The sequence below is a fragment of the Indicator indicator genome, chromosome 24 (genome assembly GCF_027791375.1).
Source record: "Indicator indicator isolate 239-I01 chromosome 24, UM_Iind_1.1, whole genome shotgun sequence".
Lineage (NCBI taxonomy): Eukaryota > Metazoa > Chordata > Aves > Piciformes > Indicatoridae > Indicator > Indicator indicator.
In genome coordinates, this window is record NC_072033.1 from 5,742,782 (window position 1) to 5,766,128 (window position 23,347).

At 44.3% G+C, this 23,347-nt stretch overlaps 1 protein-coding gene across 1 annotated transcript; it reads left to right on the plus strand.

The window, feature by feature from the left end:
- Positions 1-92: 92 nt before the first annotated feature.
- RPN2 (ribophorin II) lies at positions 93-21,174 on the plus strand. Its single transcript, XM_054391814.1, has 18 exons — positions 93-144; positions 255-454; positions 2,341-2,436; positions 3,145-3,320; positions 4,148-4,223; positions 4,572-4,706; positions 7,228-7,404; positions 7,796-7,914; positions 8,673-8,778; positions 11,465-11,556; positions 12,563-12,677; positions 13,349-13,543; positions 14,027-14,113; positions 14,656-14,751; positions 15,819-15,894; positions 16,802-16,931; positions 18,763-18,848; positions 20,824-21,174. The coding sequence occupies exons 1-17, from the start codon at positions 132-134 to the stop codon at positions 18,812-18,814; spliced, it is 1,941 nt and encodes a 646-aa protein (XP_054247789.1). The 5' UTR covers positions 93-131; the 3' UTR covers positions 18,815-18,848; positions 20,824-21,174.
- The last annotated feature ends 2,173 nt before the right edge of the window (positions 21,175-23,347 follow it).

Here is a 23,347-nt window from a genome sequence, read left to right on the forward strand (position 1 = left end):
GGTGTCTATAACGGGCTCTCGTGGGCCTGAGGCCCCCGCTTCTAAATACGCCGTCACTCCTGCCTCCCCCGTGATGGTGCAGGCCGGGGCGGGGCGCGGGGCGGAAGCCGCGCCGTGGCCCAGGCGGCATCATGGCGGCGCCGGGTGAGGCGCGGGCTGCGGCGGGGAGCGGGCTGGGGGAGGGCGGCGCCGCGGGCGCGGTGTTCGGTACAGCATGGGAGGGCCGCAGAGTAACTTGTTTGTCTACTCCGTAGGCCGGCGGCTGCGTCTGGCGGCGGCCTTCAGTCTCCTCCTCCTCGCCGGTGCCCAGGCCCTGGCCCCTAGCCACCGCCTCACCGCCCGCGATCTGGCCCGGCTGCGCGCGACGCTGGAGCAGCCCTTCACTGATGTGCAGGCCGCCTTCTACTCTATCGTGGGCCTCAACAGCCTGGGTGTGCGGGTGGCGAACGAAAAGGTGAGCGATGGAGGAGCCGCCAGTGCTGCCGCTCCCCCAATCCTCGCCCCTCTGGTAGGGCCCCTCACACGGGCGGTTTGCAGTGTTGAGAAGCTGTGAGCGAAGCACTGCAGCCACGTATGAGCCGTAATGTGGAACAGATTGCCCACAAAACTGTGATGCCCTCTCACTGGAAGCGTGCAAGGCTAGGTTGGACGAGGGTTTGAACAGCCTTGTTCAAACCTTAGAAGGTGACCCTGCTTGTGGCAAAACAAGATGATCCTTAGGGCCCCTTCCAGCCCAAACCATTCAATGATTTCATGATGATGAGGTTAAATCATGAGCTCTGCTTTAGCAGGACTGTGAGAAAAACGTAAAGCATATGTGCATTATGCTCTTAGTAACTGTCAGAGCAAATCATTGGTAAGTACAATTCAAGTGTGTTAATTGAATAAATTGCATGCTTAGGCAGTATGATGCCATGGGCTCTCTTACGCTTACTTTCTCTATATGATGGTTTCAGGGCTCACTTGTTCCATGGTGTTGTGATAATCGCTGTAGCTATTGGTTTCCTTCACTGTTTTGTGAAGGTTTCTGCCTGTGGCATGTTGGCTTTGCTGCCCTCTTAAATAGAACTCTCAATATTCATTTCGGTTTCAACACTGAATTCAGCCAGCTCGCATGACCTTTCTATTTTTGTATGTAAAATGCCTTCCCTTGTGTGCAGAAGCTTCTGGCATCAGCATAATGCTTGCTGGCTTTTATGTTTGTAAACGTTTCTAGTTTAAATGTTGCTAGTTATCCTTGTCACAACCTGCTTACACAGACACACCCACTTAGGTGTACATTCAAGCTTCCCAAGCTGTAAATATCAGTTTGTTCTCTCCTCATAAATTCAGCTCGTTCAGTAGTTCTCAATCATTTGCACTTAGTTTCTCTTAAAAGTGTTGTGCATTTGCATCTCAAACTCTTTGCTGTAAGGCTTTTGTTGATGTTGGGGTTTGCCACATTGCATACCTGGTCCTCTGTGGGCTAAGCTGGAAGTTGCTGCTCTAGTTTATGTCAGCGTGGCTGAATTTTTAACGCTTCCTGGGTTTGGCAGTGATGATACAGCCTTTGCTTCTGCAGCTAAACATTAATTGTTTAGTTGTTCCTTGAGGTTTGAGGTGAGACTTTTCTGGACAGAGTATCTCTTCATGGGATGAGACTTTAAAGTGTAGCTAAATAGTGAAAATAATATCTAGGGGTAAGTCTTCAATATATATTGGTACTCCAGGGTAACTGTAGCATGGAAATCCTGTCCTACTTGGAAAGACCTATACTGCATATACTCAAAACTTAGTGATTTATGTATAAGCAGTTAAATGCTTAGTTATTTCCTGGTTAAAATGGAATTTTAATGATCTCTCTGTCTAGTTGTCATTTAGTAACAGGCTGGCTGCAGAATAACAAACAGTCTCATTGCTTGCCTTCTTACCATAGCTGCTTACCCATTTTTTTTTCTTTCTGTGCTTTGAAATCCCGTATTCTGCATCCATTAGTGAGTGTGTGATCTGCAGCTGGGAAGGGAGCTTGCCCACAGAATTTCTGTTCATCTCCTTTATCCTGGGAGATTTTCCCTACTTAATATATCCACAGGACCTTTATATTCGTAGGTCTTATAATACTCTATTTAAATTCGAATTCTGGTTGCAGTAGAGTTTGTGTGAAAATCACTCATCTGTTTTTACCAGGAACCACCTTTGTGGCTATGCAACACTTAGCATAGGATCTGAGGGGTTCTGGGCTCTGTGGCATCACTACTAAGGATTCTGTTTGCCTTTAATGCACATTAAATTGCCTTGGAGTATCATTTAAATCTCTCGATAGCTTAAGTCAGTACTGCAATATCTTCTGTTCCCTCACAGGTTGCCTGCAGTTTCATCAAATCTCATGTGGACTCCAGCAGTGTCGATTCACTCTTCTATGCTGCACAGTCTATCCGGGTCCTGTCTGGCTGTGAGGTGAGTTGAGAGCCCTGAGCTTTCAGGACAGGCGTCTCCAATGAAATACTTACCCTCAGTTCTTCTTAGGTTTAGTTTAGATATAACCTGTACTTTTACCTTCTTGTAGCGGATCGTACTCTGTTGTGCCTTGAGTAAATAAGTCAGGAAGTGTCTGGCACTTCTTTATACAAGGCAGAGTGTAAACATTTTTACAGAGGACGTGTTTGGTCCAGAGTAGTTCTGAAGGGGTGTTCCTTAATTAAACATTGGGGCTAAGAGAAAAGGAGTCAGCACCTTATCACAGAATCCACAGCAGTTGTGTCAGTGACAGACTCTATGGTAGGTGATAAACTGATGGGGTGAAAGTCCCATGCTGAATCACAGCGAGGATACAAATGGATATAAATGCAGACCTACCTGATGGTAGGTTATCCATGTCCTATTTTTCATCAATACCACCAGCTGCTGCATGGTGATATGCTGCTAGATGAAAAGCAGTAGCAAGTTACCAGGATAAATCTGAATCACTGATTATCCTGTTTAATTAACAGCTGACAGCAAAGCTTTGATTTCATTAATTAAGCTACAAGGTAATGAATGCGAAAGGGCTCTTACCCAAAAGTTTACAGTTTAGCAATGAAGTGTGTTGCTCCAGGAAGAAATCTGGTGACTAAAGGCCTTGTTTTTTCAAGTGTGTCTTAACATGTTCCCTGTGCTCTCCCTCAGGTTACCATTTCAAATGAGACCAGGGAGCTGCTGCTTGCAGCTGTCAGTGAGGATTCCTCAATCACCCAAATCTTCCACGCTGTTGGGGCGCTGAGTGGCTTTGGCCTTCCTTTAGCATCTCAGGAAGCTCTTAGTGCTCTTACTGCTCGTCTTAGCAAAGAAGAAAACGTGCTGGCGTAAGTCTTTCAGACAGAAATGATTGACTGCTGCTTTTTTATCCTCTAGGCAGCTGGACTTTGGAGTGAAGGATATTTTAACAGTGAATTTTTATAGTGTAGGTGTAGTAGAGTAGCTGCTGTGCTTTCATCTTGGTGCATTTGTCCAGTTGATGATTGTCCTTACAGGGGAATGAAAAATGTTGTCTTGGAGCTCTTTTCTGTGTGATTTTGCAAACAAACTTACGTGTATGCAGTTCAGTTCAAGAACAATGGTCATGGAGAGGACATAGCCCTAAGATGTTTCCTCTTTTAGAAAGATTCACAATGGATTTTTGACTTAATACCCAGTTATGGTTCTGTGTTGTTTGTGGTTGCAGCAGACTTGCTGCTGTGTCTCAGACTCTGTACCATGAGTGCCAGTAAGCAGAAGGAATCGTGGCATTTATCACTAGAAAATTAAGTAGTTTTAGTGTGAATGAGAGAGCAGAGCTTTCCTTAAGAGCTGGGGAAGAGAGGAAACTTCAAAACTTTCTTCAAAAAAAAGAGTGGGATCCTGGAAGCCTCAGTAGCAATCCTGGGTATCTGTGCAGGGATCAGAGTTTGGTTTATTCTCTGCTTTCAAATCCAAGAGTTTGTTGCAGCACTGATGCAGCTGCAGTGACATTCCATAATGCCTGCTGTGTTTTCACTAAATCTTAGTGACAACTAAATCTTAGTTGTCTTGAGTCAACTAAATGCAGTGGCTGCTGGCTTTATACCTCATTCAGAATAGAAACTGTAGTTGCTTTGATTTCAAAGAAGGAAAAAATCATAGAGTTGTTTGGTTTTGTTTCTTCTTGTTTAAGAACCATCCAGGCTTTGGAGACGGCATCTTACCTGTCCCAGCAGGCGGATCTGAGTGGAATAGTTGAGGAGATAGAGGTAGGAACACATTATGCTTTCTGGTTGTTCAGCAATTAGATCTCTGTAGTACTAAAAGGTGTGTTACTGTCAAACATGAAATGGGATACCAACCTGGCTAATCCCTTGCCTGCACGATGTGGGTGGCTTGACTCTTCCTTTGAAGCAGATACTTTTTAACTGCTTGAACAGTTATTATAATTAAATCAACTAAAGGCTGAAGATTTCTTTCTATCCGTTTCTGAATGACTATTACAAAATATGTCTGTGATTCCATACAGATACTCTTTTTTTACAGACCTAACAGCAGAGTTAACTTCTGTGCATCTCCTAGAATGCAATCAAAATTTTAATAACTCTTTCTGTCAGGATCTTGTTGCTCGCCTGGATGACCTGGGTGGAGTTTATCTGCAGTTCGAAGAAGGAATTGAGACTACTGCACTGTTTGTGTCTGCTGCCTATAAGCTGTCAGACCATGTGGGAACAGAGCCAGCAATGAAGGAGGTTGGTGCCTGCCTTTTCCTTTCTTTGCATTCTGTAGGTCACAGAAAGGATCTACCTAGTCCCTAGTGTGCAGTGTGAGAGGCTGGTATAACTGGATGGAGTTTCTACTGTAAGAAATAATGAGCATGCTCAGTGAAAAGGGACATCTTGAAGGGAATGCTAGGTAACAGAATGAAGGAGGAAATTCCACCTTTGAGACCACAGGCTGAGTTTGGTTTGTTCTTCTCTTGTTCAAATGTACAGAAGGAAATTGTGAGTGAGGCCCTGTTTTTCTCTTCTTTATTGAGACAAGCTGTTGAGAAAACCCCTCGTGTTTCAGAGTTTGTTCTGGTATTTGGCACTTCTCTAGCACTTTATAGCGTTTCAAAGTGGTTTGGAAATGTTGTTTACCTGTGAGGAAATGCAGGCAGCCTAGTTTGGGGTACCCAAAAGGGAGACTATATTAGTGCCTTATGCTTACAGGAATTTGGATGCAAAAACTTCTTGGCTGGAATGAGGGACTGTCAGAAATTCCTTTGGAGCCCGATTAAGCTAGAAATCATTTCTGCAAGCTATCCACTTAGTAATTTTTTGCCACAACAAGTTAATTGAGCAAGATGTACTTTGATTGAGACTGGCAGCTCCCTAAAGCATGCAGTGAAGTGACAGGGTTGAGACAGAAGCCACTGTAAGACATTTGATGAGTTCATTCCCATCTCTCTTCCAAGCTGCTGCCAAACAGACTAAATCAAAGTAATTTTGATGTCATTTTTGAGGTGGTGATTCTGCTACACACAATTCAAACTGTCAGCATCTGAATGATGCTTAAAAAATAAAAATCAATTAAGGAAAATTGTTTTAGTGTTGTGTCACAATTGTGCTGTCAGAAGAGCTATTGTTAGGGCATAAAGCTTTATCTCTTGTGAGCAATGACAGTGCCTCCAGAGCATCACAAAACTCTCTTTAAAAATTAACACGTAGTGGTTTTGCCACTGCAGTTTAAATGAGAAAGTCAATGTTGATGAGGGTCTGGAGCTATGTCATGCCCTCTACATAAATGAACAGTGCTGCAGCATCTCTCTGGATGCTTCCTCTACTTGTAATGTATGTTGGTGCTCACTGATACATGTAGGAGGGTGAAAAAAATTTGAGATGCCTTCAGCAGTGTTCTTTGTAGGTTGTGGCTTAACCCCAGCTGGCAACAGCCCCACACAGTTACTTGCTCACTTCCCCACAGTGAGACTGGGGAGAGAACTGGAAGGATTAAAGGGAGAAAACTCATGGGCTGGGCTCGTGGCAGTTTAACAGGTAAAGCAAAACAAGGAATTCATTCACCACTTCCCATGGGCAGGCAGCTGCTCAGCCATCTTTGGGGAAGCAGGGCTCCACCACGCACTTATTTGGGAAGATAAATGCCAACGCTCTGAATGTCCCTCTACCTCCCTCTTTCTCTATCAGCTTCATATGCTGAGCATGACATCTTATTGTCTGGAAAATCTCTTCGATCAGTCCCAGCTGTGCCTCCTCCCAATGTCTTGTGCACCTTCACCCTACTCCCTGGTGGGGTGAGAAGCTGTGCAGGCTGCTCAAGAATAGCCAAATCATCCCTGAATTCCCAACACTGTTTCCTGCACAGATCCAAAACTCAACCCTGTACCAGCAATTATGAAGAAAATGATCTCTACCCCAGCCAAAACCAACACAGTGTTACTTAGTTGTGTGCTTGTTGTTTTATTTGGGATTGTCTCTGACTATTCTCATTTCTGATTAGTTTATCCCATAATCCTTTGCCTGGATCAAAGAACAGGTGACCAATCCCTCTGTTTTCCGGACTAGCAGGGAGTGATATAAGAATCTGAGATACACAGAGCATGGAGCAGATGCACTGACCCCACAGGGTCAGGCTGCAAAACCAGCTGGGGAACACAGTCCTACTCCTTTGGAGAGAACAAATTAGCTTTGGCACATCCCAGAGCCAGAGCTGGCTCCGTGCTCCCAGTGGTACTGCTTTAAAACTAATCCTCTTAACTTGAGGACACTGCTGAGCCTAAGGGGATAAGCCTGCATGGGCCTAGCCTGGCTCCTTCTAGAGCCATTAGGATGCTTTGCATCTGTGCCCTGTGGCCTTCCCAGCTTGGCAGGCAGCCAGGACATCTAGCCTAGTCCTTTTCCTCCGTATGAAGGCAATCATATGGCTTCTGGAGCCCAATTGTCTTTTTGCAGCTGCACACAGTCTGGGTGGTTGAGCTGATGGCATCTTCCATTCTGAACCATGTAGTTTGAAGGAGTAGATCCAGAGTCTGGTTTTGCAAGTTTTCAGCCATTGTGGTTGTAAGCTCCCAGCCAAGAGTAAGAACACTAACCTGACATTCAAAAGATAGCTAATTTGGGTTTACCTCACAACTTGAGTTATTTTTAAAGCGAGTGGGAAATTAAACAGCCTTTGTGAATGAGGGTTTTATTAATAACATTCTGCTGAGCCAGGCTGCAGTGTTGTGGTGAGCTGCTAGTGCTCACATATGATTTACTTTTCCTCTTTCAGGATCAAATTATCCAGCTGATGAATGCAATTTTTAGCAAGAAGAATTTCGAGACACTTTCAGAGGCCTTCAGTGTTGCCTGTGCTGCTGGTTCGTTGTCACAGAACCGCTACCACTTGCCTGTCATCATTGTCCCTGAGGGGCCTGCAGCTGTGTCTCACCATCAGCCTGTACTCAAGGTGAGGCCTTTCTCCTAACCTTAACATTGGCTCAGTCTTTAGTCTTGCATGTCTGGGTTGACTGAATGTGTAAGATGATGTCTTTCATTTTTAGCTCCAGCACTCTGGTTTCCATAGATCTGGGGCTTTAGTACTTTGAAGAAGCGATTCTTAGGAACCTCTGCTTCCTCAGGGCTTACCACACACCTCCTTGAGAAGGCACTGTGTGGAAATCAGCTCAGCTGATAACAAACTTCATCTTTCCCAGTTATGTTGAAGAGTTAGGTGAATCTGGGGTGCTGGGCAGGGGAGAACTGTGGGTGTGCAATACAGAGGGGTAGCAAGTCATCTGTGCTCCTGCATTCCCTCTGGAACAAAGGGATTCATGGAGATCCTTGGTTTTCTCTTGTAGCTGCAAGTGACAAATGTTATGTCCCAACCGCTGACTCAAGCTTCTGTAAAGCTCGACTATGCCAAGTCTGCATCTAACAAAGCTACTGTCCTTCAACAGGCAGCATTCACTCTCTCAGGGTAAGAAAATAATCTTAGTTTTACAGTTTGTAAGGGAAACAGCTGTAATTTAAACAGTGTTGGACTTAGTTCTGTGTTCTTCCACCTGGAAATGTTCATATGATGCTGTGAAGAAAGGATGAGAGAGTTGGGGTTGTTCAACCTGGAGAAGACTCCAGGAAGACTTAAAGGAGGCTTGTAAGAAAGATGGAGACAATCTCTTTAGCAGGGCCTGTTGCAACAGGATAAGAGGTGATTGTTTTAAACTAAAAGAGGGAGATTCAGCCGAGAGAGAATGAAGAACTTCTTTACATTCAGGGTGGTGAGACCCTGGCCCAGGTTGCCCAGAGAGGTGGTAGATGTCCCATCCTTGGAAACATCCCAGGTCACGTTGGCTGGGGCTCTGAGCAGCTTGCTCTAGTTGGAGATGTCCCTTCTGACTACAGGAGGCTTTGGACCAAATGACCTTGAAACCCGTGCAACCCAAACCATTGTGTGAGTCTACAGAAATCTCAAAACACTGCATTGTGCTTGGTTGCTAACAGGTGACTGAGCAGGTTTGGGAGTGATCGTGAATTTCTGTTGCTATTTCTTTTGACTGGGAAATGGAAATGTTTTTTCAGCAGACTTTGAAAAATTCTTTGCCTGCTACACTTGGTGTTAGTTTTGTGCTGTTTGTCTGTTTACCTGCTTAACTGTTTGGTAGCAAGATGTTACCTATTTGTAGGCTGCTGTCAGTGTTCTAGGGGACATTCAACACCTTGCCCTTTTTGTTCCAGAGACGTCTTTGAGCTGAACTTCATGAATGTGAAACCTGCAAGTGGCTATTATGATTTCTCCATCAGTGTTGATGGAGATAAGCGATTCATTGCTAACAAAGTTGAGGTGAGTATGCTCTTTGGCATTCTCATTGTGTGCCTCTTCACTGAAACACCTTTTTATTTATACCCAGTAAGGATGTCACCAGTTGTGTGACCTTTTTATCACATTCTTCTGTAATGTGTTGGCTTTTGACACAGATTATGACCAGTGACAGTGACCAGTCTGATTACAGGCTGCAGTAACCAGATTACTATACAATCAAAAGAGGTTTGTGTAGATTTCAAAACTTACTTATCACTTAGGTTCTGATATGACAGCATGTGGACAAAAGCTGTTCATACATGGAATACCTGGGAGTGCACATGTTCAGAGGTGGAAGGTGTTTATAGAGCAGCCCAATGCAAAAATGATTACTGAGGATGTTGGTTCTTCAGAGCATTCAATGTATGAATCTGTAAGTCTCAAGGCTTGCCTGGTGATTGCCTGATGTATGGAAGCTGAATATTTATTGTCTGTATAAACTAGAGCACTAGAGGAGACTTAAGGGGTCCTTGGCAACTCTTAACTGTGTATATGGTGATGCTTTTGCAGTGGAGAAATGGTGACCAATGCAAATGCAGTCTTCATCCATACATACCTGTTTTTGGTGGCAAAAGGTATTAAACCACATCTTTCTGAGGAAGAGTTTGACTTGATGATCTTAGAGGTGTTTTCCAACTGAAACAATTCTGTGATTCTTTCTCCTAAGCGATTTAGTGATAGGATGAGAAGAAATGGGCTTAAGCTATGCCAGGGGAGGTTTAGATTTAATATTAGGATGAGTTTCTTTCCTGAAAGAGTGGTGAGGCATTGGAGCAGGCTGCCCAGGAAGGTGGTGGAGTCACCCCCCTGGAGGGATTCAAGAAGCATTGTAGATGTGGTGCTTCAGGATGTAGTTTAGTGGTCATGGTGGTTTGGTTATGGTTGGACTTGATCTTAAAGGTCCTCTCCAACCTTAATGATTCTTATGATTCTGTGGTGCTATGATTCTATGATAAACACTCAGTTTTACTTTCACAATTACTCCAGTGAGGAGAACGTGGCTACTGCTGTAGTCACCCAGTGCTGACAGCCTGTTTAAGGAAGAGACCAGCTTTAAAATAATCTCCCAACATAGTGAGCTTGGGGGTGGGGGGAGACACTTCTTTACAACTGCTGACTTTTACAGGCTGTGTATCAAGCTGCTGCTGTCACTGCAGTAGTAGGGGCACTTAGGAGTGTCACAAGGGGTTGATTGGTGCTGCCTGAGCTGGCTGCTGGCACACGGAGGTACCGGCAGCAGGGATGTATTAGCGCTGGGCAGCTTTGTGTCAGCCACCTCTAATAAGACACATTGTTACGGGGGAGGACTGCTGGGGGAACTGCTTTTTTTTTTTTTTTCTTACTGTTATTAGCATTAATTGTCCTTAATGCACCGTGGTTTTGACAGTAATGAGCTGGACCAGTGGGTTATTACTCCAGCAGAGACGACATTTCCTGGCATTAAAATATTTGAGAGATGTTTGTGCACTGTTCAGCTGGAGGGGCTCTGTGCCACTGCACTGCCTTCTCCTCACTCTTTTTAAATCAATATTTCATTAGCCCATCTTTCTTTGCTCCCAGCTTGGCACAACCTAAGGCTTTACTAAACTTAGCCTGGAATAGTCTGCATGTTAATAGCTCTATTATCAGGGGTAACCTCTATCTTAAATTACACTTTTAGTGGTAAAGGACCTGCCAAGATTGTGTTTGAAGTCTGACCTGAATAGTTTGGTTTATGTTTTTACATACTTTTTCCCCACAGGTTCCCTGTGAATTATGTCTGGTGGTGAGGGTGTGGGGCTGGTTCACATGAGCAAACCTGTAATAATAAATTGTGGTGTATGATGAAAAATATTTTGGCAGTAAAACTTTAATTCTCCAGGGGAGCATTTATAAGCTGTGAGAACAAATGTGCTAATTAGAAACTACAGACTGCAGTAACTGCTTATGTTAGAAGGATTGAAATCAGTTGAACACAGCGAGGCTGACGGTGATGGTCTGTGGTTTGGGACTGGGGAGAGAGCAGGAAGTCATTCCACTGCTTGGGGTTTGTGCTGCACTTCACACAGTGTGATAAATGGCAGGGCCTTCCTGGCTGCCCTGCACTGGTGAGAAATGCTGTGATGCTGAAGGAAAGCTTGCTGAACAAAGTGCAGCTCTGCAGGAATGCTTTGGCTTTTGCCTACTGGTAATAAAATTAGAAACCTGTTGGGCTTTAGGAGCAAACAAAGGCATAAGTGGTTGCTGTCCAGAGACCTCTCTCACCTCCAATTGCTCTCCAGTGAGCCAAAGTACCTATGCACACACAGCTTTAACTTGTAGCATATGTGATGCAAACTTTAATAGCTAGCTTAGAGGGAAAACTGGTTGGATCTGGATAGTTGGGCTGTTCCATTCAAAACAGTTCTCACAAAGGACAGCTATCCCAGCATGGTTGAGAAGCTGATGTCTTCTGAGCTGGCAGCTTGTGCAGGAAGAAAGTGGTGGGTTAGGATTAGCAACTGACATGGGAGCTTTGCCAGAAGGTAAATTGCTGTAGATCTTTCTGGCCAAGTTAGGTGCCATCTTTGGCTTAGTCTAATACCCTCTTCGGTGAAGAGGACAGAACAACTAAAGCATCTGCAGGGAATTTGACCATAATTGCTATATTTAAAGTAGTCTTGAGTGATTTTCTATTGTTTTGTTACAGCTGAAAGTAAAAGTTTCTACAGAAGTTGGAATAACTAATGTAGATCTTTCTACTGTGGATAAAGACCAGAGCATTGCACCAAAAACAACCAGGTAAAACGACTTGGGGTGTGTGAGCCTTTAAGGGATCTTCTGAGCTTTACCTACTTCAGCTCAACCAGACGAATCTTTTATTGAAATAACTACACCCTGTTTGTCCTAAACCTGTGAGTTCTTTGGGAAGATACTGATTATTTTGTTAGGTGGTTTTCTTTAATACTGAAATAATACAGAAGCCAGGCAACCTGACTCTTTGGTTCCATTTTTTTCTGCAAAAGCAAATTAAAAGAACTGTGTTAATGTTTCTGGTATTGTTGGGCTTTGGTAGAGATGCTCCAAAGCAACATGAACACTGTGTTTGGGGCTGGGGCTGTACCATCTAAGGGTGGATTTGAACTGCCATCAGATAGAATGTAATATATGGGATTTAACTTGGTTTGCACACCTTCCCTGAGGCCCCTCTGTGTGTGTATTGATACAGCCTTGCTGTGCCGAAGTTTGAGTGTCTGCTTTCTCTGTTATGCTGCCATCACACCTTTGGTTGTGGCTTAGCCTTGGCTAAATGGAATGTGGGGTCTAGTATTAGCAAAACTTTCTGTGCTGTTCCTTTGAACTTTACAACAAGCAACTGTTGTATTTGAAAGTGGGCAAGGTAGGTAGCCCACAAAAACGCTATTAAAAAAATTCCATTCGTTTCCTTGCACTAAATTTATGGGAGAAGGAACATAGGAGAAAGTTCTTTACCATGAGGGTAGTGGAACACTGAAACAGGTTGCCCAAGGAGGTAGTTGAAGCCCTATCCTTGGAGATATTCAAGATCAGGCTTGATGGAGCTCTGGGCAACCTGATCTAATGGAGGATGTCCCTGCTCACTTCAGGGGGGTTGGACTTCCAACCCAAACCATTCTATGATGTTTTAGTTCACCTGACTTCTTGATAAATGCCTTGTCTATGCCAAGTAGACTGCAGAGCTGCTAAGCAGGCCTGTGTGCCTCAGTTTCTAACTACAGCCATCTCTTGGAAGATCACCTCCATTCTCTTTGTTTTTTTTTCCTTCTAGGGTAACTTACCCAGCCAAAGCCAAAGGCTCATTCACTGCTGACAGCCACCAGAATTTTGCTCTATCCTTCCAGCTGGTAGATGTGAACAGTGGAGCTGAACTCATCCCTCACCAGGTTAGGACAAATTTTTATCATTGCTGTGTCACCAAGGTGCTCCATCTTGAAGCATCTGGGGTAGTAGCTGTCTTACAAAGGTTTGATTAGGTTTTGAGAAGGCTGATGTCTCTGACACATACTGTTGAAGATTGTTGATCTTGGTAGGTGGGAAGTAGATTCAGTATGTTTGTTTTGGCTGTTTAAATGAAGCCTCTTCTGGCTCTGCCACTGTCTTATTTAACTCTGCAGGATGAGTACAGGCAGTCTGCACTGCAAAACACACTTCTGAGTTGGTAATATGGATTGTTCATTGAAAAAGCCTTTGAATGCAGACTTTCTGCAGAATTTCTTTTTCCTGTATAAAATAGAAAAAAGGGGGGAAAATACCCTCAACAAACATTGTATATATGTCTTTGCTGTGTGCTGTTGCATCTACCCTGCTGAGTAACATTCAGTCTGCCACCCTATACCCTGAGGGGGCCACTGGATGGTCTTGCTCCCATGTTACTGCAATTACACAGAGACACAGAACTTTGCTGATTTACAGGGGTCTGGACACCCAGGTGCCCAGTTTGTACTCCAGCATCTGTTAATGTTGTGGTTTTGATCTGGGGGTAAATCTGTCATTTCCGTGGCATTTGTAAACACCCCATGAGCTACTCCAGAAGTGTTACAATCTTTACTTTCAGACTTTTGTCCGACTGCACAACCAGAAGACTGGCCAGGAGGTGGTGTTTGTGGCAGAACCAGACAGCAAGAACGTCTACAAGTTTGAACTGGATACCTCTGAAAGAAAGACTGAATTTGACTCTGCCTCTGGGACCTATACTCTTTACTTGATAATTGGAGATGCCACTCTGGAAAATCCAATCCTGTGGAATGTGGTATGTAGCTGGCAGTGTGGTGATGTGGCTTTGAGTTAACTGGCAGTCTTGGAAGAAAAAAGCTCGAGTGTTTTGTTCTCTGTAGCAAACTGGAATCTTTGTGGCATTTATGGGCTCTGAGGTTTGCTGTTCACTTTTAAGTTTTTAAGTAAACATCAAAGCAAGGCAGAAATGATCATTCATTTCATTATGTGGTGGAACAGGAAGTCCAGAAGGTTTATGGGTTTGTAATTTCACAGCAAGTGCTCCAAGGTTTGGCCTGTGGTTGCTGAGCTGGAAATAAGTCCAGCTTTTAGGAATGGGTGGACATCATTACTGCCTCTGTTGAGGAGAAATTACTATTTCATACATTTGATGGCTTTGTCTTAGTTTCCTTTGAAAATCATTACAAATAAGGAAACTGGCCACAGTGATGGAACAGGTTTCATAAAACTTGTAATACATTGAGATCAAACCTCATGAAGCTGCACGATTTCATTTCAGGCTGATGTTGTGATCAAATTCCCAGAAGAGGATGCGCCATCCACAGTTCAGTCCAAGAACCTCTTTGTTCCCAAACCTGAAATCCAGGTACAGTCAAAACTAAAACTTGTGTCCTACTATTGGTACTCATAATTTATCTTTGAAAACTCATTTCTCATTAAAAAAAAAATAAAAATAGTATGTCAGTAATGTAATTAGAGACAGACCAGAGTTACTTCATGGAAAGAAGGTTGCTGCAGTCCTCAGGACTATGAATAAATAAACTGTGTCCTACCTTTGAGAGAGTGTCACTGAGAAGATTCAAGCATGAAAATCGTGACTAGGTGAGCACCACAGAAAGCTCTCTGCCTTAGATGATTTCCTTCATCCAGCCATCTGCTCTGGTGACAAGCTAGCGAGTGAGTGCTTCTGTGAGTGCAAGGAGAAGTTAACTGTAACAGAGATCAAATGTGCAGAGAGTGGAATAGACTCTGCTTTGAAGAGCCAATCTTTGCCCTAAAGAGAGGAATGTTTATCCTCCAGAGGAACGTCTGGGAACAGTACCAGGGCTGCAGCTGGTCCTTAGGGGAGCTGAGAAACAGCTCTGTTGGAATTACTCCTACTTACAAGTTGCTTTTGTTTGTTTGCAGCACCTCTTCAGGGAACCTGAGAAGAGGCCTCCCACTGTGGTGTCCAACACTTTCACAGCACTGATTCTCTCCCCTCTGCTTTTGCTGCTCATTCTGGTGAGTGAACTGGACCACAAAAGAAGAATGTTGTTTTTTTTCCCATCCAGTCCAAAGTCACTTAGGAGGTTGAATAGCTAAACTTCTTATCCAAAGTCTTGGTGAATCACAACTAGCACAGCAGTGCTGTGGCTGGCACATGGCAGGGCAGTGTTGCTGTATCTGAGTTTGCAGTCAAAACTAGAACTGCTAGCAGAAGAAGGTAGGGTGAGTTTCTCCAGTGTGCTTCTGCTAGGGATGCCAACTAACAGTGGGCAGATTAAGTTATAGCTGACAGGAAAAAGCAGGGATTCTGCCTCACACTTTGTGTATCCATCACAACATCTGTGCTGCTTGATCAGATTGAGTCCCATTTATGGACATAGTATTTGTGTGTCTGTAGCTGTAACATCTGCTGCTACTCACTGTCTGAGATCAGTGTTCTGAACTTAGTGCAGCACAAAATCTCATCTAGGCAGTTAAATTAGTCCTTATTTAGAGAATGAAACCAATCTTGACAGTCATTTCCCATTAGGTGGTCTCACTGAAAGCTGGCATCCAGGTCATGTCCACTGGTCTCTGAAGATCACAATGGACATGTTGATGTCACTTGAAAGAAAATTCTTCTTGCTGCTCTTGTTTCCCACCCTCCATCCTTTCTCTTTTGTACTCTGAAAACTGAAGTTGGTTTTATGAGCAGACATTTTTTATCTATGTACTTGTTCTTTTGTTGACTCCAGAACCTCTTTTTTTTTTTTGTATTTTTAGTTGAAATTAATTCAGCTGGATAGAAACAAAATTTGTTTTTCTGAAAAAATCAGCTTTGGAGCAATATCTCCCATCAGTTTAAGAAAGAACTGAGGAGCAGAAGCAGCAGGAGAAATTTTATCTGAAGGGGTTTAACAGTGCTATCTTCAGCAAAATTCCTACTCTGTCCTCCTGCAGTAGCAAACAAGTGCTGCTGTAGGGAGTACACTGTATTCATGGAGGAACTCAAAGCAAGCAGGCTTGACAGGCACTGAAGTTTAAAGCAAAAGCTTGTGTTGACAAGGCTGTCATAACTCAGGTGTTGTCTCTCTTCCTTTTAGTGGATAAAGATAGGTGCCAACATCTCCAACTTCAGCTTTGCTCCCAGCACCCTTGTTTTTCACATGGGACATGCTGGTAAGTGTCGGAGGCTTTCTGCTTTGTTTGGCCTTCTCACCTGGGAGTTACAGATGAGAGCCTGGTGGGTAATGGGTTGTGGTCTATTAACTGTAATGACATAATAGCATAACATTTGTTCTCTTGTTTTCATCTGCCTTCCTGCTTTTCATGATTGTTAATATGGTGATAAACCTGTTTTGGCCATCAGCTTATAACAGCCCTCATTATCCAGGCTCCTCTCTCACACCATTTATCTGTACTTAATAGAACTTCTTATTTCCAGAGCTCACACTACCTTTATTGTGTGTTTATCCTTTGTAAGCAGGGAGTTACTGTGGGGATTGAAACCTGTAGCACCACCATCTACATCTTTTCCTTACAGCTCTTCCTGTGAAAGCTCCTCTTGTTCTTTGGCTGGATTTTTTTCTTTTTTCATTGATTTTTATCGTGTCCTTGGTTGCAGAGTTATTACTGTCATGGTAGAATTTCACAAACATAGCAGGCTGGGAGAATGTTGGATCTACTATTTCCCGAATGACAGCATGTTGCTTAATCCAAGCCAGATTCCTTGGAAGCTTTCTAAAGCTGTAAACTCCTACAGATGTGCAAAGGTTAATATCCTCTGTCAGAATCCAGAGTATCCTCCTCCTTTTAATAGCCCTCAACGGCTATAATTTGCCTGTAGTTCTGCCACAAGAGGGTTAGTTGCAAGCTGTCAATGTCACATTTTTCTCCAGTATGGAGACCCAGACACCTTCTTGCCCTGGCAATAGTGTCTAATCTTTACATCTGCCATTTGCAGAGCTTCAGAGATGAGATAGAAACCAAATGCTTGGCAGTACAACATACAAATTGTTTTGAAGATAACAAATAGCTGATCTTTGAAATGCACTTTCAGCCATGGGCTCTGTCTGTCTTTTCACAGCGATGCTGGGGCTCATGTATGTCTACTGGACTCAGCTCAACATGTTCCAGACTCTGAAGTACTTGGCCATTTTGGGTGGTGTCACATTCCTGGCAGGCAACAGGATGCTGGCTCAGAAAGCAGTAAAACGGTAAGGCGGGGGGTGGGTGGTGGGGGGGGCTGCTTCTGAAGTCAGCGGGGAGGAGGTCATGTCAGTGCTCTTGTGTCTCAGTAACTGCTGCACTGATGAAGCTGCTTCTGCTTCATGGATCTTGAGTGTGGAGATGGTCTGCTGGGGCCCTCCTTCCTGCCTGTCTGAATTCAGAGTAAGGGCTTGAACTGACAGGACAGTGAGGTGCTCACACTGAGATGCAGCTAACTGCTCTTCAGAGAGGACGGTCCACGTAGCCACTTGCTGAAGCTATCAGGCAAGTGGAGAAAGCAAAAGGTGGAAGAATGTGCACTTTTCCATGAGGAAACCTGCATTTGGCAAGACACATACACTGACAAATTTGTTTTACTACATGATGTGTCAAGCTCTTACAAGACTTAGATCATGACAGCCACTATAAATTCAGAAGAGGCCCAACTTGTCTGTGACTATGCTTGTGAGAGAAGTTTGAAGAGGAGAAGGGTAAGGTGGAGGCATCTTACTGCTGCTTTCTGCTGTCTAGAGAGGGATTGTGGAGAAAAGGGAAGTAAATGCTTACTGGAAGTGTGCAGCAGCTGAAGAAAGAGCAACACATCCGAGCAAAACCAGGGCAAATCCTGCTAGATGTTAGGATACAACATTCAGTTCTGTAATGACACTGGACTGGCTCTTCACACTTGTATTTTCTGCCATACAGTGCCTTGTGGCTGTGCCATGGCTTAAGCAGCCTGCAGCCAGTTTCCTGTCCCAAGCTTGCAACACGGTGCATTAATTAGAGGTCAGACAATTCCTTCGCCTCCTGCTACAGGATGTTTCCATGCAAGACTTAGGTTTCAGCCCATTTGTACTAAGGTAGAGTTTGGTTTGGAAGATGATGGTACTGACCTGCTGTGCCATCAAACCTGTGCTTTCCTCACCTCCCCTTTTTGAGCCACTGGGAGTTGTTCATCCTTGCACACCTATTGGCATACATATCCCCAGGTATAACCAGGGCATATCCCCCATTAAAACCAAGGCAAGAACAGTAAAACCCCACAAGAATATAATTTTCAGGGATTTTTGCATTGATCTGTTGTCTTTAAAACCTCTCTGCGTGCATGGCTGTAGCAGGGAGGACAGTTGTTATCAACCCTTTTCACACCATCCTCTGAGCTTCTTCAGCTTTGGTTGTCCAGCCCTTTCCACTTTTTCTTCTTAGCATAACAGTTTCTGCTGGGATTTATTTCCAGCTGGGCTGTGTTATGTCATTTAATGATGTTTCCTCTTTAATTTAAAGAATGGTGGTAAAATCATTATTAATTACAGATTGCCTAGGATACATTTTCTGGGGGAAAAAGAACACAATAAAGCTCACTTCTAAGTGTCTTTGCTCAACCAGGGCTTCTGTTAGCACATAAATGCAGGTGGTTGGTTCCTACTTCAAAACACTGCAGGGGGTGTCTCTCTGCTTTTTCACCTTCAATGACATGAAGCTGCAGCTACAATGGCAAATTTGAAAGTAAAACTTCTACCTTAAGCTAAAGTGAAACCCTTTATAAGTGACTTTAAAGTTCAAAAAGACATCTTTTTGTTAAGGTGCTGCCAGCCTGTCTCAGATGCTGAAGTGCAACGATAATTAACTAGATTGCACTTGGAGGCAAAGCTGCTCATCCACTCTGGAGCCTGCTGGCGGGTGTGGGAAGGGGACTGTATAAGACATCTTTCTATAGAAGCTACCAGAAGGCCTGGTTTTGCTTTTTGCATTCCTGTCGCTGGCTCTGGTTCCTCGAGCAAGGCTGCTTTCCTCCTTCCTGTCTTCTCTGAACCTTTCTTTCCTCTCTCCTTTTGGCAGGATCGCTGCAGAGCAGAGCAGTAGGTTGGCAAAGTATAGAACGCTGCGGTAAAAGGGGGTTTTGCTAGTGACCAGCTCTCCTAGAAGTAAGGGCCTTTTTGGAATTTGCCTTTCCTGGGCATGCTGCCTGTTTCATTTCACTTCATCATTCGCTCCTTGTGCAAAAAGGTATCAGCTGAAGCTGCTTCCTTCCAACATCACTTATTGGGCTTTAAATCAGTCCTTGGGCGTCCTTGGCTACAGCTGGGTTTGCATATTGCAGTGTGTGTCCTCCGAGACTTCAATTGCCTTTGTGTGATCTCCTTAATCATCTGAAGTCTGTATGGTAATGTGTGCACATGTGAATATGCTGTCTGGGGCAGCAAGCAGCTATCAGGTGCTGAAATAAACCTGGTTTAAGCAGTATTATTCCTGTAAGTAAATTACTAGCTGTAGTCATATTGGCTGGAGGAGAAGATGACTGAGAGGTGGGTTGCTCCCATCCTGCTGTTGGCAGCCCTCTCCCCACCTGCACTATTCTGGTTATTCAGCTGCCAGGCACTCTGACTGCCAAATTACATCCTCACCTGAGGTGGTGAAAACCAGGTCAACACCACCTCACTGAGCTGAGAACATGACCTCACCCAGGGTTCACCCTCCTGATAGACTGATCTGGTCACCATGGCTTGGGCAGCAGCAGCCAGCCCCTCCATTCCGTACAATCACCTGACAGGTCTCTGTTATCACTTAGCAGATTTGTTTCCTTTCATTCTGAGCAGGCAAGGTACCAGTTTGCTGCTGCACTCACAATGGTGTAAAGGCAGGAGGCTGCCCAATACTCTCCATGCTACCCCATTCTGAGTGTGCTTTTCTGACTTAATTCCTCCTTCAGTGCACTGTTTTATTCTGGGGAAGAGAGAGAGCATGTGGGACCAGCTCTGTGCTGAGACTGAAATTGCTGCACTGGTGCATCTCCTGAGCCTCTGCTTTCATGTTCACAGTCAGTGCTCCAGGCACACACACGTAGTGCCTTGAACAGAGCTCAGTTTCTGTGCTGTAAAACAAAGCCAGTGTGGGTGGCTGTGTCACAGAGAAGATGTGTGCTGTGGTACAAGCTCCTGTCTGCAGATCAGACAGCACGGAGGATGGTTTCATGAAAACTACCTCTGGAGAATTTGGCATCATGTCCCCCACAACCCCTACCCCTGCTACGATGCTTCTCTCCCTGGAGTCTTGGGGAGGTCCTTGAGCACAGAACAAACTATGACAAGTAACTGAAGAGGAACAGGAGATGGCTGTTGCTTGATCTAGTAGATGAAAGCTGCCTGCACCCCAGACATGTTTGCTGGTGTTGTTCTGGTCCCTGGACACTTCTTTTTACCATAGCTTTGGGACAGTGGTTTTCAGCTTTTTCATGTTCTCCACAGCTTGCATGTTCTCTGTTTCTCAGCCTGGTTTTACCTTCCTAATTCCCTCTGAGCTGTGAGTGATTCTGGAACTATCTTGCAAATAACTTACCCACAAGCCGTGTTAGGTTTTGCTGCTGTGTGCAGTCACAAGTCCTTATTGCTGGGTTTTCTGATGCCCCAGATATGTCAGTTAAGACTCTATTGTTACCAGCTTCTAGAGCTGGACTGTCAAGTGCCCGGCATCCATAGCAATGGCTATGTCTGGCATCTTGGAAGAGCAGAGGACCTCAAAGATGAGTCTAGCATGGCCACATTAGACTACTTCATCTTCTTGAGGATGTGAAGATCTTTCTTTTGTGTTCACATGAACCAGCTGATTCCAGGTGGATAGATTGGCCCTGTTTAAAGTAGAAGAGTGGTTAGGGTACCTGCAGGCTTTGCATTCAGCCCAGTTCCTATTTTGCAAGGCTTATTCATCCCTTTTGCACCAGAAGTTAACCTTCACCTTGTGTGACTGTTTCTGTCCTTGATTGCAGTCCTCTGTTCCATTGCAGTGCTGGTTTTATCACCCCAGTGAACTTCTTTAAGAAGGAAGGGTTCTGGGGATGTTTTCACTGCGCAAGGAAGTGGTTTGTTGTCTGGAAGAGTTAATGTTCTGGATTTTTCTTTCTAGGATGCACTAGTGCCAGAAGAATGGAAGAAATGGGGGAAAAACAAATGCCTTCAGAACTGAAGTGAATAAATAACTGAAAGAGCAGAAGAAAGAAGGCAGAAGCAGATTTTTTTTATACTAAGTCAAAAGGATGCCAGTTATACTTTTTAACATCTGATTTTCATTGTTGTGTTCATGCTACTTGAGTGCTTTTCATATGAATCCAGAAAATCTTTTCTTTGGATCCTCCTCCCTTTTTCTCCCAGGACGGTTTGAATTTCCTTCAGAAAAAAAAGGGGGAAAAAGGAAACTACAATTCTGCCTTTCCCAGGTGCCCTGCCCTCATCCTAAATGATTTGTGAATAAAGAGTAAGAATGGTCCTAAATTCTGGGGATGTTTGCTGTCTTGGAGGCTCTGGTTGGAAGTTGGGCTCCCATGAGAATGAAAAGAGCTTTTTCTGGTGGGTAATTGTGTATGAGTCATGGTGTGAAGCTTCCTGTTCTTTCATGTCCTTTCCTAGAGGGACATGTTTATTGAGGGTGACTTCCCACTCCTGCCTGTCCCTTGTGTGATGCTGTCATTTCGTTCCTCTGCTAATGGCTGTTCCTCTGACTCCAGGCTGAGGCTGGCCTGGTCAGGTTGCTGCAGGCCCTCCTCAGGGGCTTGGGCAGGAGTCCTCAGGGCCTGGCCCCTGCAGGGGGAGCAGCTGCAGTGGTGGTGTGCCTGGCTGTGTGACCCTGGCACATTCAGTGGGTCCCCAGAGTAGCTTGTCCTTCTTGCCAGCTTCTGAAAGTAACTTTTTCACACCAAATACAAGTTTGACTGAGGTCACTGCCTTTGTTTTTCCATGAAATTTAATGGCAGGAATCTGCTGGCTGCCATGTGGCCATGTTTGAGTTACTTGAGCTCCAGCTTCTTGATCAGTTACTACCTTCAAGATCACTGTGCAGTGCTGAGGCAGCAGGCTCAGGCTTTATTGAAGGACATGCTTACAGTAGTAACCAAAGACCAAAATCTCCTCCTGGTGAGGAATTTCCACACAGGCTCTCTCCTCTGCATCTCTGTGCTGGCTCCTGATTGTCCTGTGTCAGATTAGTTTCTTTTAAAGGTCTTTTGGCAAAAGAACTTTATCAAATATATTGTGGAGATTCAAGGAAGTGATATCAACCAGCAAGCATGTGGATAAAGGGTGTGGAGCCAAATCCTCCAATGAACTTCACATGTATGAAACATGACTCTGCTTCATAAAAGCCATCATGTCTCTTCCCTACTGCAGCTGCTCACGCTTAGCTCACTGTTTCTGTTCTCTCTAACAGTTCCTACCTGATTGTTCAGTGTGAATGTAAACACTGGACACCACAGAGGTGTAAAGAGCTTCTCATTTGACCTGCACTCCTTCAAAAACCTAATCTCAAGCCTCATTCAAACCCTCTGTGATTAAAGGAGTTTTAAGCAAGAAATAGTTAACTACTGTTTGTAGTATTTTTACTCTGGAATTCCTTTTCACCCTGGTAGGTTCCTTTTTGAGCCTCATATTTCGATGCTGCTCACTCATCAGCTTTGTTTTAGAACAGATTTTTTTTTTTTTTCCTGATGATGTTTCATGCCAGGGCAGCACTTCCCCTGTTCCTGTAGAGCTCTGGCATGTTATTCAAGGAGAGCAGAGATGCAAAAAGAAAGTAATGGTGTGCTGCTGTGATGCATCTCCTCTAAGCTATGTGGTGGTGTTATTTTCTACCTTTTTGGCTATGCATTAGGAAAGGCTGGGGTTACTCCTTCGGCTTTTTAGTTCTCAGATATTTTCTAGTTTGCTTTATTTGGTTTTATATTAAATCTCCCAGAGTTTGAGCATTTCTTTCCTCATTTTGATGCAAACTGAGCTTTCAAAGGAGTCCCTTTTATTCCAAAGAATGTTTAATCATGCAGACTTGGGGCTTTGCTGAGTGTTTCTGACAGGCTTTTGGATTTTATTGGGAGTCTCCAATCTAGTGTTTGCATACAGCTGTTATTACACTTAACTGAATTTGCATGGGTTTTGATACCACATTTGCTAACTGCTTTAGGAAGCTGAGAATTCCTTTCTTCGGAGCAAGTAAATCTTCACGGCTTCAAGTGTGTTAGCTGTTTCCAGAACAGGTTTACAAACCCATTTTGCACCAGGTCTACTCAGCTTGGCTTTTCTTTAGTGGGGCCTTGGTCCAGCTGCCCCGTGAAGCAGAGGGGTAGTCTGTGTCCCACTGTGATCCTGCCTGCAGGAGGGTAAGAGATCACCCATTTGTGCTTTTGCTGCTCGCACAGCTTCAGTGCTGTCTCTCAGCATCCCTTCACTGCTCCCCATCTTACTGGGCAGTCAATAAGTTTGCAGTGCTAGAATTGTAAAACCTGAACAGGGAGAGTGTAATCCAGAGGGAGTTAGTGCAAGTTTGAACTCATTTCATAGAATCATTAGGGTGGGAAAAGACCTCTAAGATCAAGTCCAACTGTTAACCCAACACCACCCTGCCCGCTAAACCATGTTCCAAGGTGCCACATCTACATGTTTTT

Excerpts from the sequence above, each read along its gene's own strand:
- RPN2 (XM_054391814.1), top strand. Across the intron at positions 4,707-7,227 it reads CAGAGCCAGCAATGAAGGAG|GATCAAATTATCCAGCTGAT; the intron begins GTTGGTGCCTGC and ends TTCCTCTTTCAG. Across the intron at positions 13,544-14,026 it reads ATCCAATCCTGTGGAATGTG|GCTGATGTTGTGATCAAATT; the intron begins GTATGTAGCTGG and ends ATTTCATTTCAG.